The sequence below is a fragment of the Felis catus genome, chromosome D4 (genome assembly GCF_018350175.1).
Source record: "Felis catus isolate Fca126 chromosome D4, F.catus_Fca126_mat1.0, whole genome shotgun sequence".
Classification (NCBI taxonomy): Eukaryota; Metazoa; Chordata; class Mammalia; order Carnivora; family Felidae; genus Felis; species Felis catus.
The window spans coordinates 78539237-78566964 of NC_058380.1; the positions used below are offsets into that span (position 1 = coordinate 78539237).

Below are 27728 nucleotides of genomic sequence, written 5' to 3' on the forward strand. Positions count from 1 at the left end.
TTGCTGTCGATTTCCTCTCCTCAAATGCTTCTCTCTGCTTAGAATGCCATTCTGTCCCTCCCCTATCTGACCGTTGAAACCCAACCAGCTTTTGTCACTTTCTCTTACCCCTCCCTCCTGCAGGGTAAGAGACCTGGAATACTCCTATACATTCCTCAGAACCCACTGGGGCATCACCTTTCTGGTGACCTTCTCCCACTACACCCTGACCCCAAGGGATATGTCATCACCTTCCCTCTTTCACTCTCTATCATGTCCATTCAGTTTAGCTCAGCACGCATGCATTGAGCAGTTTGGTAGGCACTGGGGTGACAAATAAATAAGACATTGTCCTCGTTCTAGAGTCACTGAGTGACTACAAGTATGCTGTCCAATACAAGAGCCACCAGACCAGGGTGGCTTTTGGGCCCTTGAAATGTGGCTAGTCCAAACTGAGACGCACTGTAGGTGTGAACTCCACGGTAGATTTCCAAAATCTTAAAATGTAAGAAAACTATATAAAATACATCATGAATTGCTTATCCCATTGGTTACACGTGGAAATGACAATATTTGGGATATGCCACGTTAAATAAAATATATTGTTAACATGATTTCTCCCCTTTCTCTTTTTTACTTTTAAAGAAGTGGTTGTGAGAAAAATCTAAAATGGCTTACGTGGCTCACACTTCTATTTCTAATTGGTCAATGCTGGTGCAGGGAGACAGAGACATAAGGGGACCATTTCAATATACCAGACGGACAGCAAGGTAGAGGGATACAGACAGTGGAATGCAGCCTGGAAGAAAGGTGCCTGCCTCCCTGTTGGGAATGTGGAATGACCCTCTGGTCTCTCCAGCTGCCTCCTTGCCACTCTCTAGGGATGCTCTATCCTGCACAAATGCGCCTTGTTCTCTCATTGTTGGGACTTTTCTTTTCCTTTTTTTCCTCTTGCCTAACTTCTACTCATCCCTCAGATGTCACCTACGGCAACACCTCCTCTGGGAAGCTTTCCCCGAATCCCCCACTCTTTACTTAAACGAGATCAAGAACTCTAACCACGTGCTCCCTGTCTCTTTTGTTTCTCTTTTATTTTATTTTATTTATATCACCTATCACATTTCCTGGTGACCGCTTGCTTAACAGCCTATCTCCTTCATTAGAGGAGAATCACTGTGAGGTCAGGGAGTCTGTAAGAGGCTGCCATCATTTCACTGTCATTGTCCAGCACAACGTGGACCAGTATTATGTGCTTAGCAAAGATCAGAGTGCTTGTGGCTGAATAAATATATATGGAAGTGATCTGATTCTACAGTATTTATTGTGGATGTCTCTGCCTCAACTACTAGACTGAAATCTCCCCATGAGAAGACTCATCATTATCAAAATTAACCTCTAGGTTCCACAAGCCTAAACGTGAGTTCAGAGTAAGACACTCATGTTTGCACCTTCCCATGAAGGCTCGCGGGTAGTGCAGGAGGACATGGTCTTCTGTCCTTTGGACTCCACAGCGACCTGGATAGATCGGACATAAAAATGACCTTATATACAATTAGACAATGAATTCGAGGAGGTGGGTGGTGGCCTGGTGGAACGAGGACTCTATGGATTCTTTTGTAATGTTCCCAACAAAGAACAGGTGTCTGGGTATCCTGGGAGGGGTAAGTGGATGGATGAATGGATGGGTGGATAGGTGATTGAATGGATTGATGAACAGATAGGCGGGCGGAGAGGTAAATGATTAAATACGTGAATATGCTGGAAGTTAGAGCACATTTACAGGAATAAATATTCCAAGCGCAGGCTCTCCAAGGAGCCCGCGCAAGAGAAGGTAGAACGGGCCCAGCTCCCTTTGGACTGAAAACTGGCAGAAGCAAGCCTTAGATCAAGAGGGGTTAATGGGCTTCTTGCTGCATTATTAAGACTTAATTTCTTGTTTATTAAGAGAATGCTCTGTTTAGAGTTGCTTTCCCATTTGGGCATTCCTGCAAATTGCCTCTTCACCCCACACAGGCCTTTCCTCTGTGTCTCTGGCCTCCAGGGGATCTGCCTCACTCTGTACCGCAGCTTTCGGAGGGGAACACAGTGAGACTCGGCCGCGCGGTGGATGGGGAGGGGGCGGGAGCCGATCCTTTCACCTTTCGAGTATATAGGGGATACCGTTCTTCACTGGGGGAGGAAGATGTCTGGATTTGGGACCCTCTGGGGCCTCTCTCATCCTTTCCTGCTGAGTCCCTGTGACTTTACCCTCAGCCTTTCTCTCAGCCCAGGGAAGCTTTCTGAAAATGCAGGGTGGGGAATAACGAATATACACACAAACATACACACGCATACAAAAACATAAGCCCTCCCGCATAAAAAGACATTCGTGGAATCTGCACACATTCACAAACGTGTGCAACCTCACACACACATATGCGTACATTGCACCTATAGGCGTTGAGCCCAGGGTGTCTGCAAGTGTGCACCACATATGCATGGACGTCTGCGTGTAGATGAACTTGCATCCAAGTCTAGGTGGGGATTTGTGCGTATCTGTCGATGGGGAGGCATGCACCCCCATTCACGCCAATTTAATCACACGTATCACTCAGGCTCCCAGGGGTTTCCTCTGGTCCAAAACATGATCTTCAGAGGGGCTAAGGGAAAATGCTATCCTACCCCTGTATCCCCATGGGTCATTCCAGACCAATTTTCCCCCTTACCACCTTCCATGAGGAAATCACTCACACCAAGTACTTTATGAGATGAATCAAGTTCACCAACAACCTGAGGAGCCCAGGGAAGGGCCGTGTGTCAGCCCTCCCACTGGCTGCACTTCCTCTTTCTCACTGCCTTTCCTTCCCCTTCTCTCTCCCTCAGGAGCCAAATAAATGCATTTACTTGTCCTACATGTGACAGTTTAAGAATCATCTTTTGTTGTCTGAGTATGCCCTTAGGAGCTCACCTGACACCTCCAACAGCTTATCAGAAGGTTTCTTCTAAATGAACACGGTGTTCTTAGGAAAAATTACAGAGAATAACATTTTCTGCACCTTCTTGTATTGAGGCAGGAAAACTGATATCCAGACAGGAAAGCGAATTTCTCAATGTCTCCTATTCACCTGGTGAGTGGTAGGAATGGGCTCGAATCCCAAATCCCCCAGCTCCTCAGCCCCACTACATTACAATAATTATAGTGAGAATAATGAAACAACACCGACAATAGCAACAACCTGTTTGTCCAAACACCGTGCTCAGCACTAGTAACGCACCATTTTATCTCACTGTCACAACGCGTACGAAGAAAATAGTCTAAGTTGTTTCTCTTTCTAAGAGAGGAAACCGAGGCTTGGAGCAGGTGACGCCAAACTGGTGTGGAACCAAGGCACGCAAACTCCAGAAGCTGCCCCTCCATTCACTACAACTTACCCCTTCCCTTTCTCTCCCCTCGCACGGGGAGGCTCTCAAGAAACAATTTTCCACGATCGAGTAAACGAAATGATGACGTTACCAGGGACCTCATGCAGTATCTGGCACACTGTGTTCAACCGACAGTAAATCTTTTCCCCTTCCCGCTCCCCGCTCCTCCGCAGTGAGGACCGAGGGCACAGTTAGGGCCCGCTGTCCAACGCTAGAACTCAATCCAAAGCTTTGCATATTTTAAAATGTTGTGCTGTAAAAACAGAAGAGGGACAAGGCTCCGTGAATAATTCACGACTCCGCCTTGGAGAAATTAAAAATATATTTCACAGCAAAAGAAACGACTTTGTTATTGGGGATTTCCAGGGACTCGGACAGAACACAGCTTCTAATTAAAGAACAGAATAGGTTGAAATATATATATTTATTCAAGTAAAATGGGAGGTGGAGAAATTCAAGGAAAAGGGGTGTAGCTTAATGAAACAGTGTAGAAGTGATTTCGCTCTCGCTTCACAATAAAATACAATTTATACTACATGATTTAACATTCAAAGTCCTACTTAGTATTTGAGTAGCATCAACGGATCCATGCTGGTTGGTAGGTTTTGGAGCGGGTGGATTGGGGAGATGAATGAGTTGGTTAAAGAAGGGGTCTGGATTAGACTCAACCGATGTTGAGTCAAATATATATATATATATATATATATATATATATATATATGTATGTATGTATACACACACACACACACACACACACACACGCAGGCTTTGTGGACAGAAAGCCCAAAGTTAAAAACGTAGGGTAAACTGTGAACTGTGTTTTGTTTTGTTTTTAGTTTAAATAAACAGAAAACAAAAACAAACAAAAACCGCTTAGCGTTGTCACTTACTAGCCACACCCCTTCTGCCTCTTAGCTTCCTTATCTAGAAAATGGAGCTCATTGGACTTAGCTTGCAGATTTGGGGGACTAATGGCGATGTACGATGCCTACTATGGGCAGATAATACACAATGGCTCCTCTCACTGTAAGGATGAATGAAGTTGCCCAACCTCCCCTCACACCCCCGTGATCACCAAGTTCCTAATCCGGGCTTCCTCACAATGCATACTGTGCGCTCAGCCTAGAAAGCGCCTGCCACCTCCCCTGTGCCTCGCCAGCTCCTGCCAGCTACACGGCTCCTTCTCCCATGGAGTCTGTCCCCGCCACTCCAGGTCCTGGTGCTCCCCCTTCCTCCGAAGGAGAAGATCGAATGTTCTAATTATACCTCAGTCCACCCACCCCGCCTCCATCAACAGACTATTCTTGTTTAGCAGGCAAGGGTCACATCTAAAGGCAACCTCTCAGCTCCCTGAGCAGGAGGCATGGTGTTCCCCCACCAAAGAGGCTTTCTCAAAATTTAGTGGCCCTCCTCATTACGGCAGAAAACTGATGTGCGAGGAGATTTAGCTCATAATATAAAATGATGCACGTGGGCAAGAACCATAAGCATCAAAATACACTAGTCTCTACCTATCCCCCTCTTTAAAAAATGTATTTCCTCTGTTCTCTCCTCCTCTCTTAAGGGTTGGACTTGATGGGGATGGAGAGGTAAGGCAAAGCCGCGTGAAGCAATTGGTCAGCTTTCCTATTAACCTCCTCCAAGCCCATAAAACGTACAAATAATACCCTATTTGTAAAATGATAACCTCAAGTTATCAGTCCCTAAAGCAGACTTACATAAACAAAGGCAACTCTCTAAACAACACCTGAAGCTTAATTATTTCCCCAGATTAGACCACGTTCCAAAGGAACTAATACCACAGTCAGATTAAGCATCCCTGAAGAATAGAGCTAATTCCAAGGTGAAGCCACAGAAGTTAGTATTTCTACAAAAGTTAGTAAACTCAAGTCTGACTGTCCCGGGGAATGGAACCCAGGGTTCTGAAATGATCAGAGCAACCAAGTCAATTTGGCTTATATGCTTTTGAGTGACGTACAGCGGCAGAGATGTTAGCGTGGCTTGGATCCCAGGGCATCCCAACCTCCCCTCCAATCCAGACCCCCAAGGCACGAACAAGGCCATGGCCCAGGAGCTGCCAACCTACCTCCCAAGGTGGCAGAGATGAGGAGGTGGGTGCCGTACTTTTTGATGATGGTATCGATGAACTGCTGAGTGGTGGGTCTTCTGCCAAGCAGGCGGATGCTTCTTTGAAACTCTGGCATGAGGGGCACTGGATGACGGACCAGGTCTCTCCTCTCGATGGCTGTGTTCCTCACCTTCCAACGGGCAAACTCCCTGGGCAAGAGAGAGGAGCAAGAAGCCTCAATTTACCGCCTCTGCCCCCCAAGGCAAAGTCCATCCAACCATCCCATCCAGGCATCTCTCCTTGGGTGAGAGAGTGACGGCAATTATTTTTCATATTTGTCAAATCGTACTTAGATCGGGAGCCCTCGATTCTCTTCAGCCAACAAATATTTACTGAGCACTGTTCTCACCACCAGAATCCTGTAGGAGGCCAGACACGGCCACGTTCTCATGTTGCTTACAGAGCATCAGGATACAAGAATCATTGTTGCCTAGCTGGTTCTCCAATTTTCTTGCTAGACTGTGACCCATACCACAGAGATGGAACTTTCTTAGGTACATGGTGCCTGTTGCATGGTAGGATCCCTAAGAATGCCGGCCATCTGAATAAACAAATGAGTCTATGGAGGGAAGGCAGGGAGGAAGAGAAGGAGGAAAAGAAGGCTCTTTGACAAGGGGCAAGATCTAGAGCACAAGGCAACTTGAGACCTGCTCTAAGATGGTTCCAGAATCCAATAATCTGCCCAGATTTCAGTTTGATTCACGCTTTTCACATGCATTCAGGGAGCAGGAACTGCGTGCAAGAAACAAAGCTGTATTTCGAAGACCATGTGGGAGAATTTCCACTCTCCCCTTCACTAATGATGAGGAGATCAACACTGAAGAGGCTTCTACCCGGGAGTCTCGCTCAGGATCTCACTCTGCCTCTTGAAGACTATGTGGTGTCATCTTGGACCAAGTGTCATCTTGGACCACCTCTCTGTACTTGCGCTTTCTTATCTATAAAATCCAATGAACATTATCTACTTTTTATTGCTGGCGTACAGATTACACGAAACACCGGGTGTGAAAAATACCTTTGGAAACTGCCAGGTACTAATCCAACGTGGAAGACAGTTTTAGAACTATATTTTCTCACAAATCCCCAGACATGAAAATCGCTAAAGGTTCACGGACGGGGAACAAGAAGCATGCAAACGGAATACAAGTAGAAAGTTGAAGGGCCTTGGTTCAGGTTGCTTTTGCTTCAATAATGATCTCTGTTCCTCCCAAAGATGAAGCTCCTTCTGGAACCACCAGGTCTTCCTGAATTACAAGCTCCTAGACCCTTGAGAAAAACAGACCAGCCAAGAGGATGGTAAGGTCAGCCTAGATAAATGATGGGAACCAGAGTTTAATGAAAAGGTCTCTCTTTCCTGCCACCAGATGGGAGAGATGAATGAAGGAAGGGGTACGAAGCAAGGAGAAGCCGAACGGGGGCGGGGGGGGATCACCCCAGAATACACCCTTGTAATTCAGCGGTGGAGTCTGACCCCTGAAGCAGAGGAATGTGGGTCTGAAAAAAAATGCTTTCAAGTTGGAATACATTTCCAAACTTCAGAGCTTATGGTTCATGCCTGCTTATAGAATCTCTGCTCACAATTCGTGACACCGTTCAAATTCTAAATAAAGTCAGCTCAAAGTACTTACTAAGTTAATCAGCTGCACTCAGTGAACCCTCGCAGGGCACCTACTAAGTGAAAAGTATGATGTCTCCAGGAGGGGGATCGACACACCACAGTCCCATGTCCTTAAGAAGCTCACGGTCAGGCAGGGAAGATGAGCACTTTCCAGTTTGTTGTAAATCAAGAACTACAGGACACAGAAGAGGACAGATTTCTCAGGTCTCTAGGGAAGCTTCGGAGAGGAGGTCATATCTGAAGCATAGTTTCCAAGTCCACATGGGCTTAGATAGGCGGAAATGTGGTTAAGAGCAACTGTCCCAGGGCGCCTGGGTGGCTCAGTCCGTTGGGCGTCCGACTTCAGCTCAGGTCATGATCTCGCGGTTTGTGAGTTCGAGCCCCGCGTCGGGCTCTGTGCTGACAGCTCGGAGCCTGGAGCCTGCTTCGAATTCTGTGCCTCCCTCTCTCTCTGCCCCTCCCCCGCTCATGCGCTGTCTCTCTCTGTCTCAAAAATAAATAAAAACATTTAAAAAATTTTTAATAAAGAACAACTGCCCCCACGGAAGGAAGGGCAGGAGCAGAGTGGGGGGTGTTTGGGAGCCAGCGGAGGAGGATTTCATAGGTGTGGTGGGTAGCTTGTGACGTGACTCCCATGCCCCCCACGCTGTGGTGTTCACACCCCACTGTACTCAATCCCCTTCGCTAGAGTGTGGGCAGGAAGGGACCCAGCCACGTGCTTCTAATAATGTGGAAGTGATGGAACGTTACTTCCAGGAGTAGTTTACAAAAGATTTCGACTTCTGTTTTGCCCGCCCTGTGTGTGTGTGTGTCCATCTCTCTCTGCCATGGTGTGAGAGCCAAACGGTCAGGAGCCCAGCGAAGCCTCTGGCCAGCAGCTTCTGAGGAACAGGGGCCTCGGAGGGACCTGGATCCTAACAGCAACCACACAGGTGAACCTGGAAGCAGACCTTCCCCAGCTGAGCCTCAAGCCCACTAAGCACAGGTGGGAGGCAGCAAGGGCGTCCAGCCAAGCCACGCCCAGGTGCCCCGCCCACAGAAACTGACGTAATAAATACTGTTGTATTCAATCACTGAGTTATGGAGGGAATGTGCTACTCAGCAAGAGATGACCAACAAAAGGCGACGAGGATCATCAGATATTTCTAAGGAAAAGAGTCTTTCTTCATGAGGGTTCCCCTGAAATGTATCAAATTATATACACATGTAATTATGAAGTTATATATATGCATAGAAACATAGTCATACTTCAGTAAGCAAATATCTATGTACCTACACAAATATGTACATATATAATCACTTTGATTTATAATAACTTATGACCATAGACTACTGATCTTTTTCTCAAGTGGATATGGCTACATTCCTCAAAGCTAACTTGTCTTGGGGCGCCTGGGTGGCGCAGTCGGTTAAGCGTCCGACTTCAGCCAGGTCACGATCTCGCGGTCCGTGAGTTCGAGCCCCGCGTTGGGCTCTGGGCTGATGGCTCAGAGCCTGGAGCCTGTTTCCAATTCTGTGTCTCCCTCTCTCTCTGCCCCTCCCCCGTTCATGCTCTGTCTCTCTCTGTCCCAAAAATAAATAAACGTTGAAAAAAAAAATTAAAAAAAAAAAAAAGCTAACTTGTCTTGACATACAGAGAGGTTGACTAATGTATCAAAAGTCACACAGCTAGTTAGTGGTAGGGCTGGGAGTGGCAAATTGGTATCCCGATTCTTAGAGCAGTCTTTTAATATAGATACTGAGAAGTAAAATGTGAAAACCATAGAACTAGTATTGATACGCAGGAATAATGCCAACCCCACCATCAACTTACAAGCCCATGACTCAATTCCTTCTCTCCCTTGCTCCCTTCCTTCCTTTCTCCCTCCTTTCCAACCTTCCTTCCTTCCTTCCTTCCTTCCTTCCTTCCTTCTTCCTTCCCTCTCTCCCTCCCTCCCTTCCTTCCTTCCTCCCTCCCTTTCTTCCTCCCTTCCTTTCTTCCTTCCCTCCTTTTTTTCCCACAGCCTCTACATCTTTCTGATGCCCACCAGCTACCCACCCAGGGCCTGCCATCTTGGTTGCTTCCTTGAAAAAATTAGGTAAGAAGCTGATGCTGAGTACCTAGCTCCTTCCTCACAGGGTGGACACAAGGCCTAAGTAGGGGGAGGCATGTGACCTGGTAGGACACAGCCAGGAATGTGGGAAGAGGTCAACAGCTGGGGTATGATTATGAGGCACTGCCTCTGTGCTAGGCACGGCCTGTTTAGCGTCACAGGGTTCCTGACCCTAAGGAATTCTTCCATCTTAGTGGACAAAAGTGCCTGTTTACGGAAGCTACGTAACTATGCTGTGCTATTGGCAACAGTAACTTTAGTCAGAGAAAGGGTCCCTGACCCAACCTGTACAAAGGGCTGGGGCCGGAGTGGAGGGGTCAACGAATTCTCCTGTACAAGCCCGGTGTATTTTTTTTCAATTTTTTAATGTTTATTTATTTTTGAAGGAGAGAGAGACAGAGCATGAGAGGGTGAAGGGCAGAGAGAGAGGGAGACACTGAAACTGAAGCAGGCTCCAGGCTCTGAGCTGTCAGCACAGAGCCCGACGCAGGGCTCGAACCCACAAACCGCAAGATCATGACCTGAGCCAAAGTCGGACGCTCAACTGACTGAGCCACCCAGGCGCCCCCAAGCTCAGTCTTGATGAGAACATACGGCCAAAGATAGAGAAAGGGTGTTTCCCGAAGAATGAACTCCACCTGCGAAAGTGGAGGATGAGGCGGTTGGCGAGAGAGGGGTGTGTGTGAGAGAGAGATGTAAATGGTAGGAGGTAAAGACAGAGAGGATGTCAGTGACACACGATGAAGGGCCTTGTGGGCCAAACCACGTTACTAGATTCCAGTCTATAAACTCTATTCTGATTGGCCCACGATCAAGGCTAGAAATATTCAGAGAATGAATTCATGCGACTCTGTGGCCATCGCAGAAATGTTGGCGCAAAGACCATACGGGTTACAGGATTCTAAAATTTTACACCTTTGCCCATAGCAGACTGAAGTGAAAGAGCTCCATAGCACTTGGACCCATTCAGAAGTAGATTTAAATAGCATTAGAGCTGAAACAGTTGATTTCTGTTTTCAAAGTTTGGGCACTTACTGTGTTTTCCAGATCTGAGGGTATTGCAATAAACAAATTAGCTGATATCAAGGAGCTTAAGCTCTAGTGAGAGCGCACTGATCATAAAGAGCCAAATCGAACAAGTCAGAGAGGGAGAAGGGCTGTGAAGACAAATAAAGCAGAGAAAGGCAGTCGGGATCCCCGGGGGTAGGGTGAGAATGTGGTTTTATATAGATAGTCTTCTTGATGTGATGACAGGAAAGGAGAGCCTTGAAGGAAATGAAGAAGAGAACATGGGGCCACCTGGTGGAAGAATGTCCAGGAAGAAGGGATAGCAGGTACAAAGGTCCTGAGGTAGAAAAGTTTGCCAGGTTTAGGGGTCATGAAGGAGGCAGGCCTACATGAGCAGATAAGTATAGGAGAGGAGATAAAAGAAAAGGCCAGAAGAGAAAAGTAACATTAAAATGTAGGGCAGAGTCGGCATTGATCCTAAAAGGCTATGTTGGACTTGGTAAAGATGTCTCATTTTTAAATCCCAAGTAACGTGTAGAGTCAAAAGAAGGTTTTCAGCAATGACACAATCTGATTTAGGTTCTAAAACAGGAGCCAGAGAGTAAATAGTTTAGGCTCTGCAGCCATAAGTTATCTGTCACAGCTACTTAGCTCTGTCCTTGAAGTGTGATCAACCATAGACAATACATAAACAAGTCCAATAAAACTTTATTCATAAAAGTGGGTGTTGGGCTGGATTTGGCCCACAGGACCCCTGTTCTTTTTTTTTTTTTTTTTTTTTTTTTTGAGAGAAAGAATGCGGGAGGGGCAGAGAGAAAAAGAGGGAGAGAGAATCCCAGGCAGGCTCCGCACTGCCAGGGCAGAGTCCAATGCGAGGCTCAAGCTCATGAACCGTGAGATCGTGACTTGAGCTGAAACTAAAAGCTTAACCAACTGAGCCACCCAGGCACCCTGAGCCCTGTTCTGAGAGCATCACTATGACTCCTTTCATAGAAGTCGTCATATCCAACTCCCACAATTCATGGAAAGGAAAACTAAATTTCAGAGACATTAAGCTTTTTGCCCCAAATCACAGAGCGAATGATTGGCAGGGCTGAAATTAGACCCTAGGGCTCATGGCTCCAAACGCAGTGCCCTTTCCACTGCAACAAACCACCTTTAAAAAAGAGAGACGGAAAGAGGTTGAAAATAGAGGAAAGTGAGAAAGTCTTGCTTGTCTTGTTGTCTAACTGCTCTGCTGGCCCAGGAACAATTTCATGTAAGTTCTCAGTGCACTGAGCACAACATAAAGTACATCTTTCCTTCTGAGCCCACAGAGCAAGCAAATTCCCTTCGGAGCAGAAGGCAGGCCTCACAATGGTACAGGATCCGTGGAATACGCTTATGCCCAATTAAGCATCTCAGCAGGGCAGGCAAACCAATTAGACTGAGATTAAAAAAGGACCCTGGATGGAAGGCATGGGGTGGCTGTGGCGAGGCCCATCCCACCGGGGGAGCGGGAGGCGGGACAGGGGGCGGGGCTGTGGGTGACATCAGAGGCAGGGGATGGATGAAGAAGACCAAGGCCAGGATGGCACATTTAAGATGAGGCTGGAGAGAAAACCATACGGCCAAAGCTCTCTGCTTAGAGCTAAGCATTGCCTTTCTGGGACTCCTCCCTCCGCCTCCTTTCTACAGTCCCTGCTCCCCTGTGGGCGAGAGCACGCACACACACACACACACACACACACATACACACACACACACATCCTCAATGACACACGGAGGAGAAAAGGCTGTGAGACTGGCAGGGGACTGGCTCTGTGCCCTTGGGAAGGTGTTGACTCTCCTGGGAGATAAGCTGATTGGATTAGATGATCCTCAGCTCTGCGTCTCTCAGCCTGGGCGCTGGAGGTGGAAATCCTGAACGAAAACCCGGCTCTGCCACCAATTAGCTGTGAAACTGTGGAGGAGTTTACTCACCCTCTCTGAAGTGTGGATGTCATAAGGGGGAGCCTATCTACCACGGAGGGGTGGGTTCAGCGTCACATTAAATCATGAAACACAGCACTTAGAACGAGCCCTCGATAAACTGTTAAAGTTACTGTCGATATTGTCACTATGGTTCCTGTCCTGGGAGAGGCTCCAATGAGAAGCTGGGTGACGGTGGGTGGATCATGAGGCGGGAGAGGAGCTGAAACAATCATGCTCTTTTTCAAGTTACCTGTGGGTAGAACTTCTGGGATAGATGGGATCTGATCCTTGTGAAGTCTATTACAAAGAGTGAGTCTAGGGGCACCTGGGTGGCACCTGGGTGGCTCAGATCATGATCTCATGGATTGTGGGTTCAAGCCCTGCATCCGTTTGGCTGTGAAGCAGGGGCACCTGGGTGGCTCAGTCGGTTGAGCATCCAACTTGGGCTCAGGTCATGATCTCACAGTTGGTGGGTTCAAGCCCCACGTCAGGCTCTCTGCTGACAGCTCAGAGCCTGGAGCCTTCTTCCGATTCTGTGTCTCCCTCTCTCCCTGCTCCTCCCCTGCTCATGCTCTGTCTGTCTGTCTCTCTCTCTCTCAAAAATAAACACTAAAAAAAAATAATAATAAAATAAACGGCTGTGAGGCCGGCAGGCAATTTCCTGATATGTGTGATGAAGACAGAGACCACCCGTCTCCCCAAGTCGTGCTGAGAGATCAACGAAATGATGGTCGATTGCAACAGGGTCTGGACAGCTGTAAACTGCTCTTGGTATTTTTCTATTATGATTATTTACAGAGGCTCACTCATAATGACGTTTCAATTGCATAACATTCTCCTGTTTGTTCACCCATGTATAAAATGGGGGGGGGGGTCACAATTCCGACTTCTCGGGGTTGTGAGGAGAGCACCATCTACTGGTGGTGGCCAGTAGATAAGTGTTGGATACATGTGAGTTTCTCCCAGTGTTTTCTAGGGAATCGAGGCTACTAATGGCTTTTGAAGAGTGAAGGCTTGCTTTACTCTTCTTTACAGAGTATGCTTTGCAGCTTTTAATTTTTTTACTTGAATCTGATTCCATAGCAGAAATAGCTGGAGGTGGTTTTCAAAAACACATACCATGTAAATTTAAAAATACAGAAAAATGGGAAAATAAAGGGAAGAAAATATTTCATTTTAAAGCTTCGTTAAAATTAGCACCCAAACTTCATTCTGTAATGTCCTGAACGCTTGATAGAAGTGGACTACAGATGTCTCTGAGCTTCCCTGCAGCCAAAGGAAAAAGGGAATCACAGCCCAAGGAGCCATACAGTCAAGAAGACAACAGGGCAGTTGTTCACAGTTGTGGGAGAAACACACATCTGCCACATGTCCCAAAGGCTACGAGAAGACACAGACGTCCCCCATGGTTTCTCATAAAGAGATGCACGTAGTCGATGCTGGTCGGTGATATACCAATGCTTGACTGGCTCAAGACAGCCACGTGCATATTCCAGAAGCATCATCCACTACAGCAATTCCCTGTAGTCAACCATACTACAGTCTAAATACGTAGCTCTCTAGTGTTCTGACTTAATCCAGGGTTAGATACCTTTTAGAATACTTTATAGACACGGTCTCGCCAATAAATGTTTGTTGATGGCATAACTGATTACGGTGTTCATCTCCGGGTGGCGAATCCCAGTGGTTGTGTTAACTAATCATTTGGAAGTGGAATAAAAACGAACCTCTGAGTGTGTGGGGGATGGGTGGGAGGATCTGGGACCCCTGCTTGTAGCAAATTGTCCCCAGAGATGAGCAAGGAGAATTGCAGAGGAGGAGAGTGAGGAGAAGTCACTGAACCAGAGAGAGAGAGAGAGAGATCACATTTCTCTTGCCTGCTGTTCCCAATCTCTCCCCGCATGATCCCTAGCTACCTTGGGGAAAGGTGAAACCAAGGGCATATGTGAAACGGAAATGATGCAGCTTAACAACCAGGGCATCCGAGACAAATCCCCTGTTGTCTCTATGCCCCTCAATGTAAGTGAGAGGGCAGTTGAGGAATCGGGGCATCCAAGTGGATCTCTGGGGCAATTTGGTACCAGAGGGTGAGGGAGGTAGAACAGGGAAAAAATATAAAAGCTCTCTGAAAACACGACTGTGAACAGTTTCATTTTAATTACAAGTAAAGACACTGACTTAACTGTGGAGAATAAAATAATCCTTGCTTACGATGTGTATATAATCCTTTCTGTTTTCCAACGTGTGTTCACTTAAGTAATGGCATTTATATGTGTATGCCGACCCAGCAGCAGTTGTAAAGGCTCAGATGGGAATAAAGTTCAGAGAAACCAGGAGAAGCATCTTAGAATGGAGCTACAGGCTTCTCATTGAAGAGAAATTTGAGAAGGAAAGACAGAAACACAACAGGCATACTGGAATGGCCCAACTTTTGTATAAACAGACCACTTCCTGAAAAGCAAATGGGGTTTTTCATGAAGCCCTGTGACTGAGGGCAGGGGGCGCAGTAGCGATTATGGGAATCCACTGTGGGCAGAAGCCACTTAGAATGCACTTGCTTTATGTGCTCCAAGTGGCTTCTTTATTTCCTGAGATGCCCTCAATCTCCTGAGCCTCAATCTCCTGGCAATCTCTGTGCCAAAACATCCCAAACTCAGGGCAGAAAGGCTTTGGGAGCCGCCAGCCAAGGACGTTCCTGTCATTTCACAACTGAGGCAACTCAGGACAAGACAGAAAGGACTTGCCCAAAGCCATTGGTGGCAGGCGGCACTCGAATCTGGGTCCCTGATCTCAGATTCAGCGTCCTCTGTCCTGATCCACTGCCCCAGCCCACCATCTCCAATGTGTGGGGTCTATAGGGCACTCGGTCCTCTACAAAGCTCTGTCATCACACACATTATCCTTCCAACAACCTGAAGGAGGGAGAGTATTGCCATCACCATCACAAGGAGGGGAAACTGAGGCCCAGGCCAGTGATGGCCATGTGGCAAACCCGTGCCGGAGTGGAGACAGAAAGTCCAAAGGCATGATTCTCTGCCTGGGTCCTCTTGGCCTCTCCCTGCCTTCCCCTCCTCTGCACGCTCCGGCATGACCACGCCGGTGAAGGACAGGTGCACGTGCTCCCCAAACCACCGTGCCGATGCTCTGCAGAAGGTCTCAGGGAAAAGCAAATGGCTCGTTCCCCTGAGCACCAGAAAATGGGCCACGAAACAGGTCCTTTGTGAAGATGTCACGGCACCCCGTAAGGACACAGTGTCAGAAAGTCAGAAAGCCCTGGCCGTGAATGAGCATAAAGCCATTCATCAGCTGGGTGATTCTTTGCAGATTTCTCAGCCTCTCTGAGCTTCTCTCAGTGCAGCAGAATCTAGTACTTACCTTGTAGGGTTGCTGGAAGGATTAAGCATAATGAATGCAATTAATCTGGCAGTAGTAGCTACTCAATAAATGTTAGCTATTTATCCTTTGGCGAGGCATTCTAAAAGGGGAGTTTGTCGCATAACACATAACTTTTAATGGATATTTTAAATGATCTTAATATGCTCATGGGCTCCAGGGATTATACAAACTGCATATAAATAAAATATTTAAAATTCTGTTTACTCAATTTGTCTCTCTGCTTATTTCCAAAGCATCTATTGTGAAAGCATGACTCATAACTAAATATAGATTAATAAAAGTTTGGAGCAGCAATTATTTTCCAATTATCATAAATCCCATTAAACATTGCAATTATATGAATTTTCTCTTTCAGTCCACAAAATTTGAGAGCTCCAAGGGACCACGATAACGTCTTCGTATGGCCCTCAATCTTTAGGCGGAAACACGGAGAGTCTGAGAGGGAAGATAATTTTCCCAGGGACACACAGCCGTCGGTACCAGACCTGGATTTAAACCCAGGTTTTGCACAGCCAGACCTCTGTTCATTTCCTTCCGCCTTTGGTGCATAGTTTTATGAGAAAAAAAAAATGAACAACTTCCCCAGCAAGTAATATTGCATTTAATTGCCAACTGCTTCCTCGTTAAAATATTTGGGTATTGGCGAGCAAGATGTCATCTCAGAGCCTTCCCCAAAGGCCTTCTCCTGTTTCCCTATATAATAGAAAGCTTCTCTGTCCTTATTTTAAACTAGTTAAGAAATAGCTTTTCCTTCAATTCATTCAACGCACATTCGCTGAATTGCGGGTTCTATGTCAAGAATTAGGGATTTAGAACCATCCTTTATTCAACATAGATGAGCCAAAGTCCTCAAAACCAGATTTAACTCAGAGGTCAGTAAACTATGGCCCACAGACCAAATGTGTCTTACTGCCTGTTTTGTAAATAAATTTTTATTGCAACACCATGGCATTCATTTATTTATGAACTGTCTATGGCTGCTTTTGGACAACGTGACAGAGTTTACTAGTTGCAACAGAGACCACAGGGCCCAGGAAGTCTAAAATATTTACTATCTGGCCTTCACAGGAAAATTTTGCTGACCCTGATTTAACCCATTGACTTGGCCAGTCAAATAATGCATGTTTAAGGAAATAATCAGGGAGGCCAGATCAAAGATTTATAGATTGAGCTACTCCAACAGATAGGTCAGTAAATTCTGTGTGTGTGTGTGTGTGTGTGTGTGTGTGTGTGTGTATGTTTGCGTGCACATGCATGTATGTGTGTGTTTGACAACAAGATTCCCTTACCCTAACAATGTTTTACTTAAGTACAGATTGGAAGGAGCTGATTTTTTTTAAATGCCCACATCACACCTGAGTTAAGAAAATAAACATGTTTTTTCAAGTGGAATTTCCTATTTGATGACTAAACAAGGTAATTAACTTAATATACGCAATGATGGGGGGAAAAAAAAAACACATCATCTGGGAGGGTCTAAGGCATTCCCAGAGGTACCTGATTGCCCAAACAGCCCAAGAAGAAGAAAGACTCCACCAATTTCCCTAGTTGTTGGAACCCGATGAGTTGTAAGGCCATGAAAACACAGCTCTGAGGGCTATAACCCGATTGACGAGGAAGGACCGACAGCATGATAAAGCCCCGCTCAATACAGCAAGCTCCTGACTGACAGAACTAATCAGAAGAGAACAGGACGCCCTGAGAATTAAGGAGGTCCCTGTCCAAAGCTTTCAAAGCAGAATCTGAATAACTGATTGAACAGAGATGCCTTTTAGGAGGGATTCAGAACTCACGAGGTGGTTGGAAAATGTTGTTGTCGCTGTATTTACTGACTAGGTGACCCAAGGAGTTTCATGAGGAACTGTCTTCTGGATGCCCAGCTAAACTGGAAATGTTTCAGTCAGGAGCCAGTAATGTTGTAATCACTGACAGGTGTGTTAGTGTCACATAAGCACCAGGGTGACAGGTGACAGACACGGAAGAGGTTACCTACTTAGTTGTTTGGTTTTTTTGCTTTGAGTTAGTTGGATGGTACTCCAAAACACATTGAGAGATGCAAAGCCCCTGGTCTATCTCACAGGTACCCCTCCATTCAAGATTTGAATTCTACTTTCTCCCCTGAAGCACATAAAAAAATGGCTCCTCTTCATCACATGACATTTTGGTTCTTTTTTGGTGTCCCCATGAGCAACTAGCAAATGTTACTTTTCTTGGGTACGAAGATGTTTCAATGGCCACCTCCTACGAAAGCCACGGCCCAGAGACCATTCTTTTTGTAAGCTCACGTGGAGCCTTCCAAAAGAAGCCTCACCCCCTCTCTCTCATATGCAGACTCCTATGTACCAACATCCCTACATGCAGCCATGAATATACCGCTGTTCCAACACCGACACGCTTGATTCTTCAGATCCATATGCCTGAGCCAAAATAATATTGGCCACCTAATACGAGCCAGGTGCTTTGCATTAATACTCACAAACCACCCTATGAGATAGTTATGACCATCTTCATTTTATCTTTTAATATATTTTGTAATGTTTTTTTTCTTTTAATCTATTTTTGAGAGAGAGAGACAGAGCTGGGGAGGGGCAGAGAGAGAGGGAGACACAGAATCCAAAGCAGGTGCCAGGCTCTGAGCTGTCAGCACGGAGTCCGACGCGGGGCTCGAACTCTCGAACCGTGAGATCATGACCTGAGCCGAAGTCAGACGCTTAACTGACTGAGGCACCTCAGTGGCCCTCTGCCGTTGCCTTTTTAACAAACTCCTGGCTGACCCTTGCAGAGTAAAATAGAGGACCCCAGGGCTGAAGGACCGCTGCAGTCTCCTTTCCTACCTTCTCTACCTTACTACTACCTTTACTCCTTTGGACTGCCGTCTCTTCCATTGCCTTCTGGTAAACTGCTTTTCAATGTACTGGGCCTCAGCCATAAGGTCACTTCTACAGCAATCTTTCTCTGATTCCCCCAGCCAGCACTGGTCCCCCGGATCACTGAACACAGCTGGCAGTGACGTGCTTGTGTGGTGACTTTACCATCATCCCTTCTACTAGACAGTAACCTCCACGGGGCAGAAAGTGTATCTCTTTTTGTCCCGCTCTTGTACATTCCTGGAACTTACCAAGTGCCCAATAAATAATTCTTAAATAAATCAAGGCAGAATGAATGAGTTTGTGAAGGGATCTCTCCTTTCCAGCACCGAGAAACTCATGTTTTTAGGCACCCCCCACGATCAGAACGTTTCACTGCCAATACTTCCCTCCTGGAGTCTGGCAAGTTGTCTGAGGACCCTGTTTCCAAACTTTCCAAGTCGTAGCGACTTCCTGTTTCCATTTATGACTTCCTGTTTCTATTTACGCCTGCACCCTGTTCCACATGTAGGCGGAGGTGGCAACTGAGGCCTCAAAGGTGAAGAGTTTTGGAATTAATCCTTAACACCTTTGTACTTTCATTTTTCCATTGTCCAATCAGTAGCATAATTAATAAGTTCAGGGAAAGAACTCTTGAGATGAAAAACAAAAAAAGAAACCAAAGAAAACACAAGCTTTGTAGTCAAGACACACAGAGGTGCAAATGCCACCCACCTGGGTCCCCTGCCTCCACTCGACAATCCCACAATTCTTCCACATATTACGGCGAGAACTCCTTTTTTCCAACTGTGGATTGGCTCATGGCTCAGCTTGCCGGGAAGCTGTCAATGAGTCTCCACTGTCTACAAAATACAGCGGACACTCTCTGGATTCCTACTCAAGATGTCTCGTGACCACAGGTAAACTTCAGAGGCCCTGCTCCCTCCCCTGTTACACTGTCCTTACTCTAGTCAAATGTCAACTGTGGACCCGTTCATAACTAATATCACCCACCTTCACCTTTCCCTTACATTTTTATGAACACTGCGAGATGAATCACTCCCTAAAATGTAGCCCAGACCTCTTAATTCTGAGTAGAATGACCTCCATGACCTGTCCTGCCTACGTAATTTGCCAGCTTCTTCTTGACTCCTAATCTCCTCCCAGTCCCTTATTCTTCATTAAGCACCATCAAATATACCAACCCTCTGTGACCTTCAGGCGTTCTTACTCATCAAGAGCGCACTGCCCTTCCCCAAGCAAAAGGTGTACCGAAACTGCCTGTTTACTTCTTTCTGTCTCTGTTACAGGATTCATTCTGCATGAGAATGGGGGGCGGGGGTTGGAAAGGATGCTTGTTCAGAATAGTCTTTGCACCTAGCTGTAGGCCTGGCAATATAGTAAGTTCTGAAATGACTGAGAAAAGAATGACCATGTGTCTCTCATCATGATCCGTTGACTCCATGACTTCCGGTCTCTTCATTCATTCAACGAGTATTTTTTTAAAGCACTTCCTCTGTTCAAGGCAGTCCACTAAATTCAAGATACAGCAGTGACAAGGGCAGGCCAAATGTTGCTCTTGTCAAGTTCACATTCTAGTGGGAGAGCCAGTCAATAAACAAACTGATGTTTATACCAGGAAATGCCAGGCAATGGTTAAGTCTCGTATGAAGGGATGGAAGGTGCTAGGGGGAGAGAGAGCGTCTTTATACATGGGGACAGTGGGAGCTTTTGTAATGAAGAGAACCCAGAGACCTAGCAGAGGGAAAGGAAGCCTAGACCTCTCTTAGGCAGCGGGAAAAGCAACTACAAAATGCCTGAGGCCGTGAGAGTTGAGAGATCTCGAAAAATGACAGAAAGCCGGCTTGGAGAGAGACCGTAGGGACAGGTAGCAGGGGATACATGAAGGAGGTCCTGGTGGACCATCGTGGGACTCTGGATGTTGGATTAAGCATAATGAAAAGCCACCGAAGGGATCTGAGAAGCGCGACAGAATAGGAGTCAAATTTCAGAAGGATCGCTCTGGCTGCTCTGTGAACAAGAGCTGGAGGTATGAGGGTGACACGGTTGGAAGCAGAGAGGCCACCAGGTGGCCACTGCAGTGGCCCGGTGAATGCTGATGAGGCTGGCACTGGTCAGGGTGGCGGTAACGCTGGAGACGCCTTCTGTAAGGAAAATCTACCGAATCTGCTGGTGCAGGGTGTGCAAGGAAGATAGGATCTCGGGTGCTCCTGGCTTGGGGTACAAATAACTGGGACAGTAGCAACGCCCTTAGACGAAAATGGGAATGTCAGTGGAAGAATGTATTTGAAAGGAGAAACCAAGAATTCAGACTTTGATCTGACACTTTAAAGGAGGCTATTAAGTAGCTGGGTGTATACATGTGGATCTCAGGGGAGGGGTCTAGGCTCGGGATATAAAAGCAAATCACCAGGAGAGAGTCTGTAAAGCCACTGGAGAAAATGAGAACAGAAGAAATCATTGAAACGTGGGAGGGATAGAGAAGAGGCGTAAGGACAGAGACCTCAGAATAGAGAAGGATCCAGCAAAGGCCCTGAGAAGGAGATCCCGCTGAACAACGATGGTCAACGAGAGACGAGTTGAGTAAAGAAAAGTGCTTTAATTAACATCAAATCAAAACTCTCTGCCGTGGCTTCTTTGCGCTGACTGCTTCCCTCTCAACCATTCTTCTCCCATTAACTGTGCCTCCCGCACGGTGGCCTTGTTCAGAGCTCCCAGGGGGCTGGGTGCGTCGGCCTTCCGTGCCCTTGGAGCCTGCAGGCAACTTTGCCACTGTCTGCAAGTATCTCATCCACGTGTTTACACTTCACGACCTTTCTCCACACAGTACCCTCCACCACAACCTAAACTCCAGAACAAGGACACTGCTGTACTCACTGGGGGCTTCACAGCTTGGGCCTGGGCACGTGGTAGGTGCTCAGCAAGTATTTGCTGAAGACAGGAAAGAATTCACCTGTTCCAGTCCCATCCATCAAGACCAAAATAAAATCCTATTCCATTTATGGAAACTTCCCTAACTCCCCCCACCTTACAGCAAAATATGAGTCACTAAAATTGATAATTTTTTTTCGTATTCATTTATTTTTGAGAGACAGAGAGGCAAAGCATGAGTTGGGGAGGGGCAGAGAGAGAGAGAGAGGGGGGACACAGAATCGGAAGCAGGCTCCAGGCTCTGAGCTGTCAGCACAGAGCCCGATGCGGGGCTCGAACTCACAGATGGCGAGATCGTGACCTGAGCCCAGGTCGGACGCTTAACTGACTGAGCCACCCAGGCACCCCGAGAGTCACTAAAATTTAGTAGAAAGAGGATAGGCCTGGAAATCAAGTCACAATGGGGTCCAAGTACTGACTCTGCTTTTTGTCAGCTCTATGGCTTTGCCCCGGTCACATGAAGCCTCTGGGCTTGTTTCCTACACACTAAACTCCTCCATGAGTTTCCCTTTTGAGAAAATGTACGTAAGGGGCCATCAAGGTGCCCATAGAGGGTGTTATCTTCTAATCATTCCCTTCCCTCCGCTGCATTCCCAAAGCTGACACTTGAACCTGTCACAACTCTAGATTACAATTTCTTTCACCGGTGGGCTTTGTCCTCATCAAACACTGCAATTATCGACACCGGTTCAACTCTGAACGCAGTGACTTACAATTTCTCAATTCTTTGCACACGCTTGGGGGAGGATTCACCCTCGCCTTCCTCGGGGCATGGAGTGTTTTTAGCCTGAGTGTCTTCTACTTCATTTTAACGGTGTCTTATCCCCTCTAGGGCTTTGCCTTGGGATCCTGGGAGTTTGCATATGTCACTCCCTGCTGGTCCCTCTTACCTCACGGTTTCTATTCTTTTTTTTTTTTTTTCCTCCCCTTCTTCCTCCCTCCTCCTTTTAAGCTAACATTTATACAGTGCCTTCCAGTTTGCAAAGCACATTTCAAATACCGGAGTTTAATCCTCAAAGCTGCCCTATGTGTAGAGAGTTTTATTCACCCCATTTTTAAATGTAGAAATCAAGCTGCATGGGTGATAGGACTTGTACAAGACCCACAAAGCCAACAAGAGCCAGGCCGGGAGAGCCAGGAGACTCCAGGTACCTATGACCTTGACCTCTCCTCTCTGCATTTTGTCACACCATTCATTCACGCATTCATTCATTCAACATGTCATTAATTCATCCATGTACACATTCAGCAAATACTTAATAAGCAGCAGACACTAGCTGAAGCACTTGAGATACATCTGTGAATCGATCATCCACAGATCCATGCCTTAAGAATCTTCTTTTCGAGCAGGGATGTTAAAAAAATGCTTTCAGCAAAGAAAACGTGAAATTATAAATACTATGGAAACAAGGAAAGGTGCAGTGGGGTAAAGGGGATTGGAGAGCCGGCAGAAAGGGGGTGCCATTTCAAATAGGGAAGTCAGGGTACGTGTCACTGGGAAAAGACCTGAAGCCTATGGAGAGTGAGCTCGGTCTGTCGACACCTGGGAGAAGAGCCATCCAAGCAGAAGGGACACACCGGAAGGGCTGGTGACGCCAGAGCAGTGGGGGAGGGGCAGGGAGTAGCTGGAGGTAATGTCAGAGAGAAAACAGGGCTCTGACCCCGTAAGACCCTCTTGACCACTGGGAGGATGTTGGTTTTCGTTATGAAATGAATGGGAGCCATCGCTAGGCACGGGGGTCAATGCGTGACATACCTAACTTATGTTTGACAAAGCTCACTCCGCGTGGAACATAGATGTGGAGGAGTGGAAGCGGCAGGACTCTGCAGGAAGCATCTACACAATCCAGGAGAGGGAGGAGGGAGTAATAGGAGAGGAGGTAGGACATGGTCAGATTCTGGATCTGTACTTTCCTCCCTTCCTTCCTTCCTTCCTTCCTTCCTCCCTCCCTCCCTTCCTTCTTTCTTGTATTTATTTATTCATTCATTCTGAGAGAAAGAGAGAGTGCCAGTGGGGAAGGGAGAGAGAGGGAGAGAGAAGGAGAGAGAACACAAGCAGGGGACGGGCAGAGAGAGAGAGAGGGACAGAGGGAATCCCAAGCAGGCTCCGCACCACCATGCAGAGACCGACGCGGGGCTCAAACTCACAAACGAGATCACGACCTGAACCGCAGTGGGACGCTTAACCGACCGAGCCACTCAGGGGCCCCGGACTTGCATTTTCAAAGCTGCAAAAGTAGGATTTCCTAGTGGATTAGATGAGGGGTGAGAGAGAACAAGGGAAACTGAGGAAGACAAAAGGTTCCCATTAAATGAGACGGGGAAGCAATGGGCAGAGGGATGTGGCTGGTGACCAGAAGGCACAGTCAGAAGTACAGGTCTGGATGTAACATATGGAAATGGGAAATGTCCAGGGTGCCCTGGGATACACAAACCTGAATTCGGGGACAGACATTTCGGCAGGAAATATTATTGATAACCTTCTACTCACTTTCAAAAGTGATCTGCACCAAGATTTATTCAACCAACCAATATATGTGTACTGCTCACGAGGAACTGAGCCAGAAACTGGTGTTGATACGGCTGGAAGAAAATGGGCAGGGTTCCTGCCCCGCGGTGCTTACGGTCTATCCAGAAGACAGAGGAAGCATAGGAAACAATTATGATAATAAACTATATTACAATACGATACGATCTTTGGTGGGGGGAGTCCGGTAGGTAATGCGATTTACACAGCCGTGGCATCTGACCTAATCTAGGGATTTTCCTGAAGGTTTCCTAGAGGAAGTGAGATGTAAGCTGATACCTGAAGAAATATTTGGCTGCAGGCACAGGAAGAAGGGGAGTATTTCAGGAAGAGGGAATGGCCCAGAAGTGAGAGAGAGCATGCTGTGTCTGAAGGAATAATCAATGTTTAGAGGCGATCGGGGGGGGGGGGGTGGAGGGTGGAGGGCTGCGTGGACCTGGTACCAGATGGTTGCTAGAAGGATGGGCACCGGGCAGATCACTAAGGGAGGTGACATCGTATATGTGTAGGTTTCATCTTGGGGACGATAAAGAGGAAATGGAAGTTACAAACAGGAGAATCACATAATGAGCTAATCCATTGGGAAAAGCTTTCTCTTAGGTAGCTGGGTGGCTCAGTCGGGTAAGTGTCCGACTTCGGCTCAGGTCATGATCTCGCGGTTTGTGAGTTCGAGCCCCGCGTCGGGCTCTGTGTCGACAGCTCGGAGCCTGGAGCCTGCTTCGGATTCTGTGTGTGTGTGTGTGTGTCTCTCTCTCTCTCTCTGCCCCTCCCCTGCTCGTGCTCTGTCTGTCTCTCTCCCTCAAAAAATGAATAACATTAAAAAAATGTTAAAAAAAAAAAAAAGAAAAAAAGGAAAAAGCTTTCTCTGGCTGCAGACTCCCCAGCAAAGAGAAGCTAACAAAAGGATTTTGCTTGTCCCAGTTGGTGGCACAAAGTCTGCTAAAGCTATAGAAGACTCCATTTACCAGGAGAGAGGGAGGAAACAGATGTAGCAAAACATTAATGATTTCCAGATCTAAGTAAAGAGTTCACAGTAGTTGTGGATTTTCCTTTTCTTTCATTCGTGAAAGCTTCCGAAATTTTTAGTTTTTAAAAGATGTTTCAAACATATATATTCTTTGCAAAGTAAAAAGTTGGGGGAGGTTATTTTTAACAGATCACTGTATATACTGCACTTCAAGGTGACATCTTGTTGAGGCAGCTGATGTGGGGAACCCACGCTGAAATGGGCGTGTGCATGACCGATGCTGAATGCACGAGAGCGGATAAAACTGTCACCTCCCGGGTGTGGCCGAAGCCTCCTCAGGACTCCACCGGCAAGTCCCCACAGGCCAGCTCCAAGGAGAAGGAAAGCCGGCTGCCTAAGCACAACGAGGGCCACGGGGCAGCCCAAAGGATAGGCAGGCTCTGTGTGTGTTGAACCTGCTCCTTGGCAAGTTTCTTTTTTTTCCCCACACCATTTCCTGCAATAGCAACAAAGGTGAAAAACCAGCTTCCCTAGTGGGCGAGCTGGCCCCAGAGCCCACGGTGCGGAAGCAGCCACCTCTCCGCGCAAGTGCCCCTGCTCCCTCTCTTTGTTAACAACTCAGGGTAGTCTGTATTTACGTTACATTGTGCTTATGGTAAAAATACAAGTGATCGGAGCTACATCCTGTCGTGTAGGTGCTCCGTCCTTAGAACAGCTGTCAGGTCTGAGAACGTAGGCCAGGGAGGAAAGTGTGGACAGAATTCCCGGTTCCTTCCAAAAGCAGGGGCTGAAATCACACAAGCAGCAGGGGCTTCAGGGCCCTGCGGTTTCCTGAGCAGATATTCTAGCAGCTGTTAGCACCCACTGCCTGGGGAGTAGAAAATTTAACAGGGAGGCACTCCAGAAATTCATAATCCACATAAGGGAAGAAGAAAAAAAGCCGAAATGCTGTAAAACAGAAGGAATCCAGGATCCCAGGTCTGGCTGTATCATCAAAGGGTTTTTTCAACTCCGGGGCGCCTGGGTGGCTCAGTCAGTTAAGCGGCCGACTTCAGCTCAGGTCACGATCTCGCGGTCCAGGAGTTCGAGCCCCACGTCGGGCTCTGTGCTGATGGCTCGGAGCCTGGAGCCTGCTTCCAATTCTGTGTCTCCCTCTCTCTCTGCCCCTCCCCCGTTCATTCTCTGTCTCTCTCTGTCCCAAAAATAAATACACGTTAAAAAAAAAAGGATTTTGTCAACTTGGGCATGCTGTTTCTTCTCTCCGGGACTCAGTTTCCCCATCTATAAAATCAAAGGTCTGGATGAGATTTCCCTGTCACTCCGTAACAACGTTCCTTGTCAATACATACTACAATTCCGTGAAACAGGTAGACAGCAAGTAAGTATGAACCTTGGGTGATTCCAAATCTGGATGCAAAATGAGGCCACAGAAGTTCACATGGACAAATCGGAAGGGCGGGATCTTGCTGGGTTTGGGGATGGTGAGGATGTGACTGAGCAAAGAAGGGGATAAAGGAATCCCAGCCACGGGGAGCCGTGTGAGCAAGGCACGGAGGCCGGACTAAAAAGCATAGAAAGAGGGATGGCATGGGGTAGAAAGACATGCACTTTCAGATCTCCAGTATCCATGCTGTCTCTCCAACCCGAATCGGTCTCTCTGATGATCTCCTAAGCAACCATTACTATATATCAATTATTGACCACCTACTCTGAACCACGTGCTTTCAGGATTATCTCATTCAACGGTTCCAGCCAAAAGGCCAAGATGAAAATGCAAAGATATCAGGCTCAGAGAGGTTATGTTACTTATCCAAGGTCACCCAGCCAGATCAAATCTCTTTGTAACTATTTCATCCTTTCTGTCCACTGCTTAACATTCTTATTGGACATAGAGCTTCCCAAGGGCGGTGACCTCCACCTCCAGGCTCTCAGGGCCTGACACAGAGTCGAAACTAACTATCAAAATGCAAAGTCAAGTGGGCTGATATTAGGTGCCTAGGACAGATTGTAGCAGGCTAGGAGGCTGAAAGTGGGGAGAGAACCTTACCCTACTTAGTCAATCACATTCTGTTTATTCTGAGTCATTTCCCAGATTGCCCAGCCAAGGAAACCTCTGCCCTCCCCTCCCCTCCCGCCTGCCGGCTGTGTTCTCGAAATGGCAGGTGTTTCCCAGCTCAGGGAAACAGAGAGCGCATCACAGGGGATGAGGGCGGAGGGAGAAGCCAGCTTCCCTCTCCTGACCTTGAGTGACCCAGCCCTGGAAAGCAGGGCACTGGGATGTGAGGGCACAGGAGGGAGAAGCAAACTCCAGGAGGAAAAACAAAACGAAGGGCAGAGTCGAGTGGTTCCACCACAGTGACTAAGAGACGGACTTGGTCGAGATCACAGAGAACCTTTGTGAGCCCAGGTGCCTCTGCCAATGGACATAGCTGGACGGGTCTGGATTCAATTCACTGGAATGGACCCTACCTGGCCCTGATCTGGGAGAACCCATGCGCAGAGCCGGAGGAACTTCCATTCTGTCCCTGGGCAGCCCTGAGAGAAAGTCCCTCCAATTTCCTGTGCAGCAGTGTGTCCTTCTCGGTAGAATGGGAGGGGTGGTTCCAACCCTGCCTACCTCCCAGGTCAGTCTCAGGGCCCAAGTGAGAAAACGGGCACAGAAATCTATTGCACACCTAATCTACAAGCTAGGAAACTGGGGTTCAGAGAGGTATGTGATTTGGGCAGAATCCTAAAGCATCAAGAGCATCTCTGGTTCCAAGTCCCAGAGAGTAAATCTGGCAGTACCTTGGAAGATCTCCTAAATTAAATATGCACATACCCCCCCAAACACACGTGTGTGTGTACCATATATGGTAA

The 27728-nt window shown here is 47.1% G+C and overlaps 1 protein-coding gene across 6 annotated transcripts in view; it reads right to left on the reverse strand.

The window, feature by feature from the left end:
• Positions 1–27728, reverse strand: part of BRINP1 (BMP/retinoic acid inducible neural specific 1) — a 174564-nt gene that overhangs the window by 59734 nt on the left and 87102 nt on the right. For 5 of the 6 annotated variants that reach the window (XM_019816425.3, XM_011288472.4, XM_006939410.5 and 2 more), the window contains exon 3: positions 5468–5658. In XM_019816425.3, the coding sequence (XP_019671984.1) occupies positions 5468–5658 (191 nt within the window). Of the gene's footprint in view, positions 1–5467; positions 5659–7137; positions 7162–27728 lie in introns of those variants that run through there. The other variant, XM_045042671.1, reaches the window with a different exon arrangement.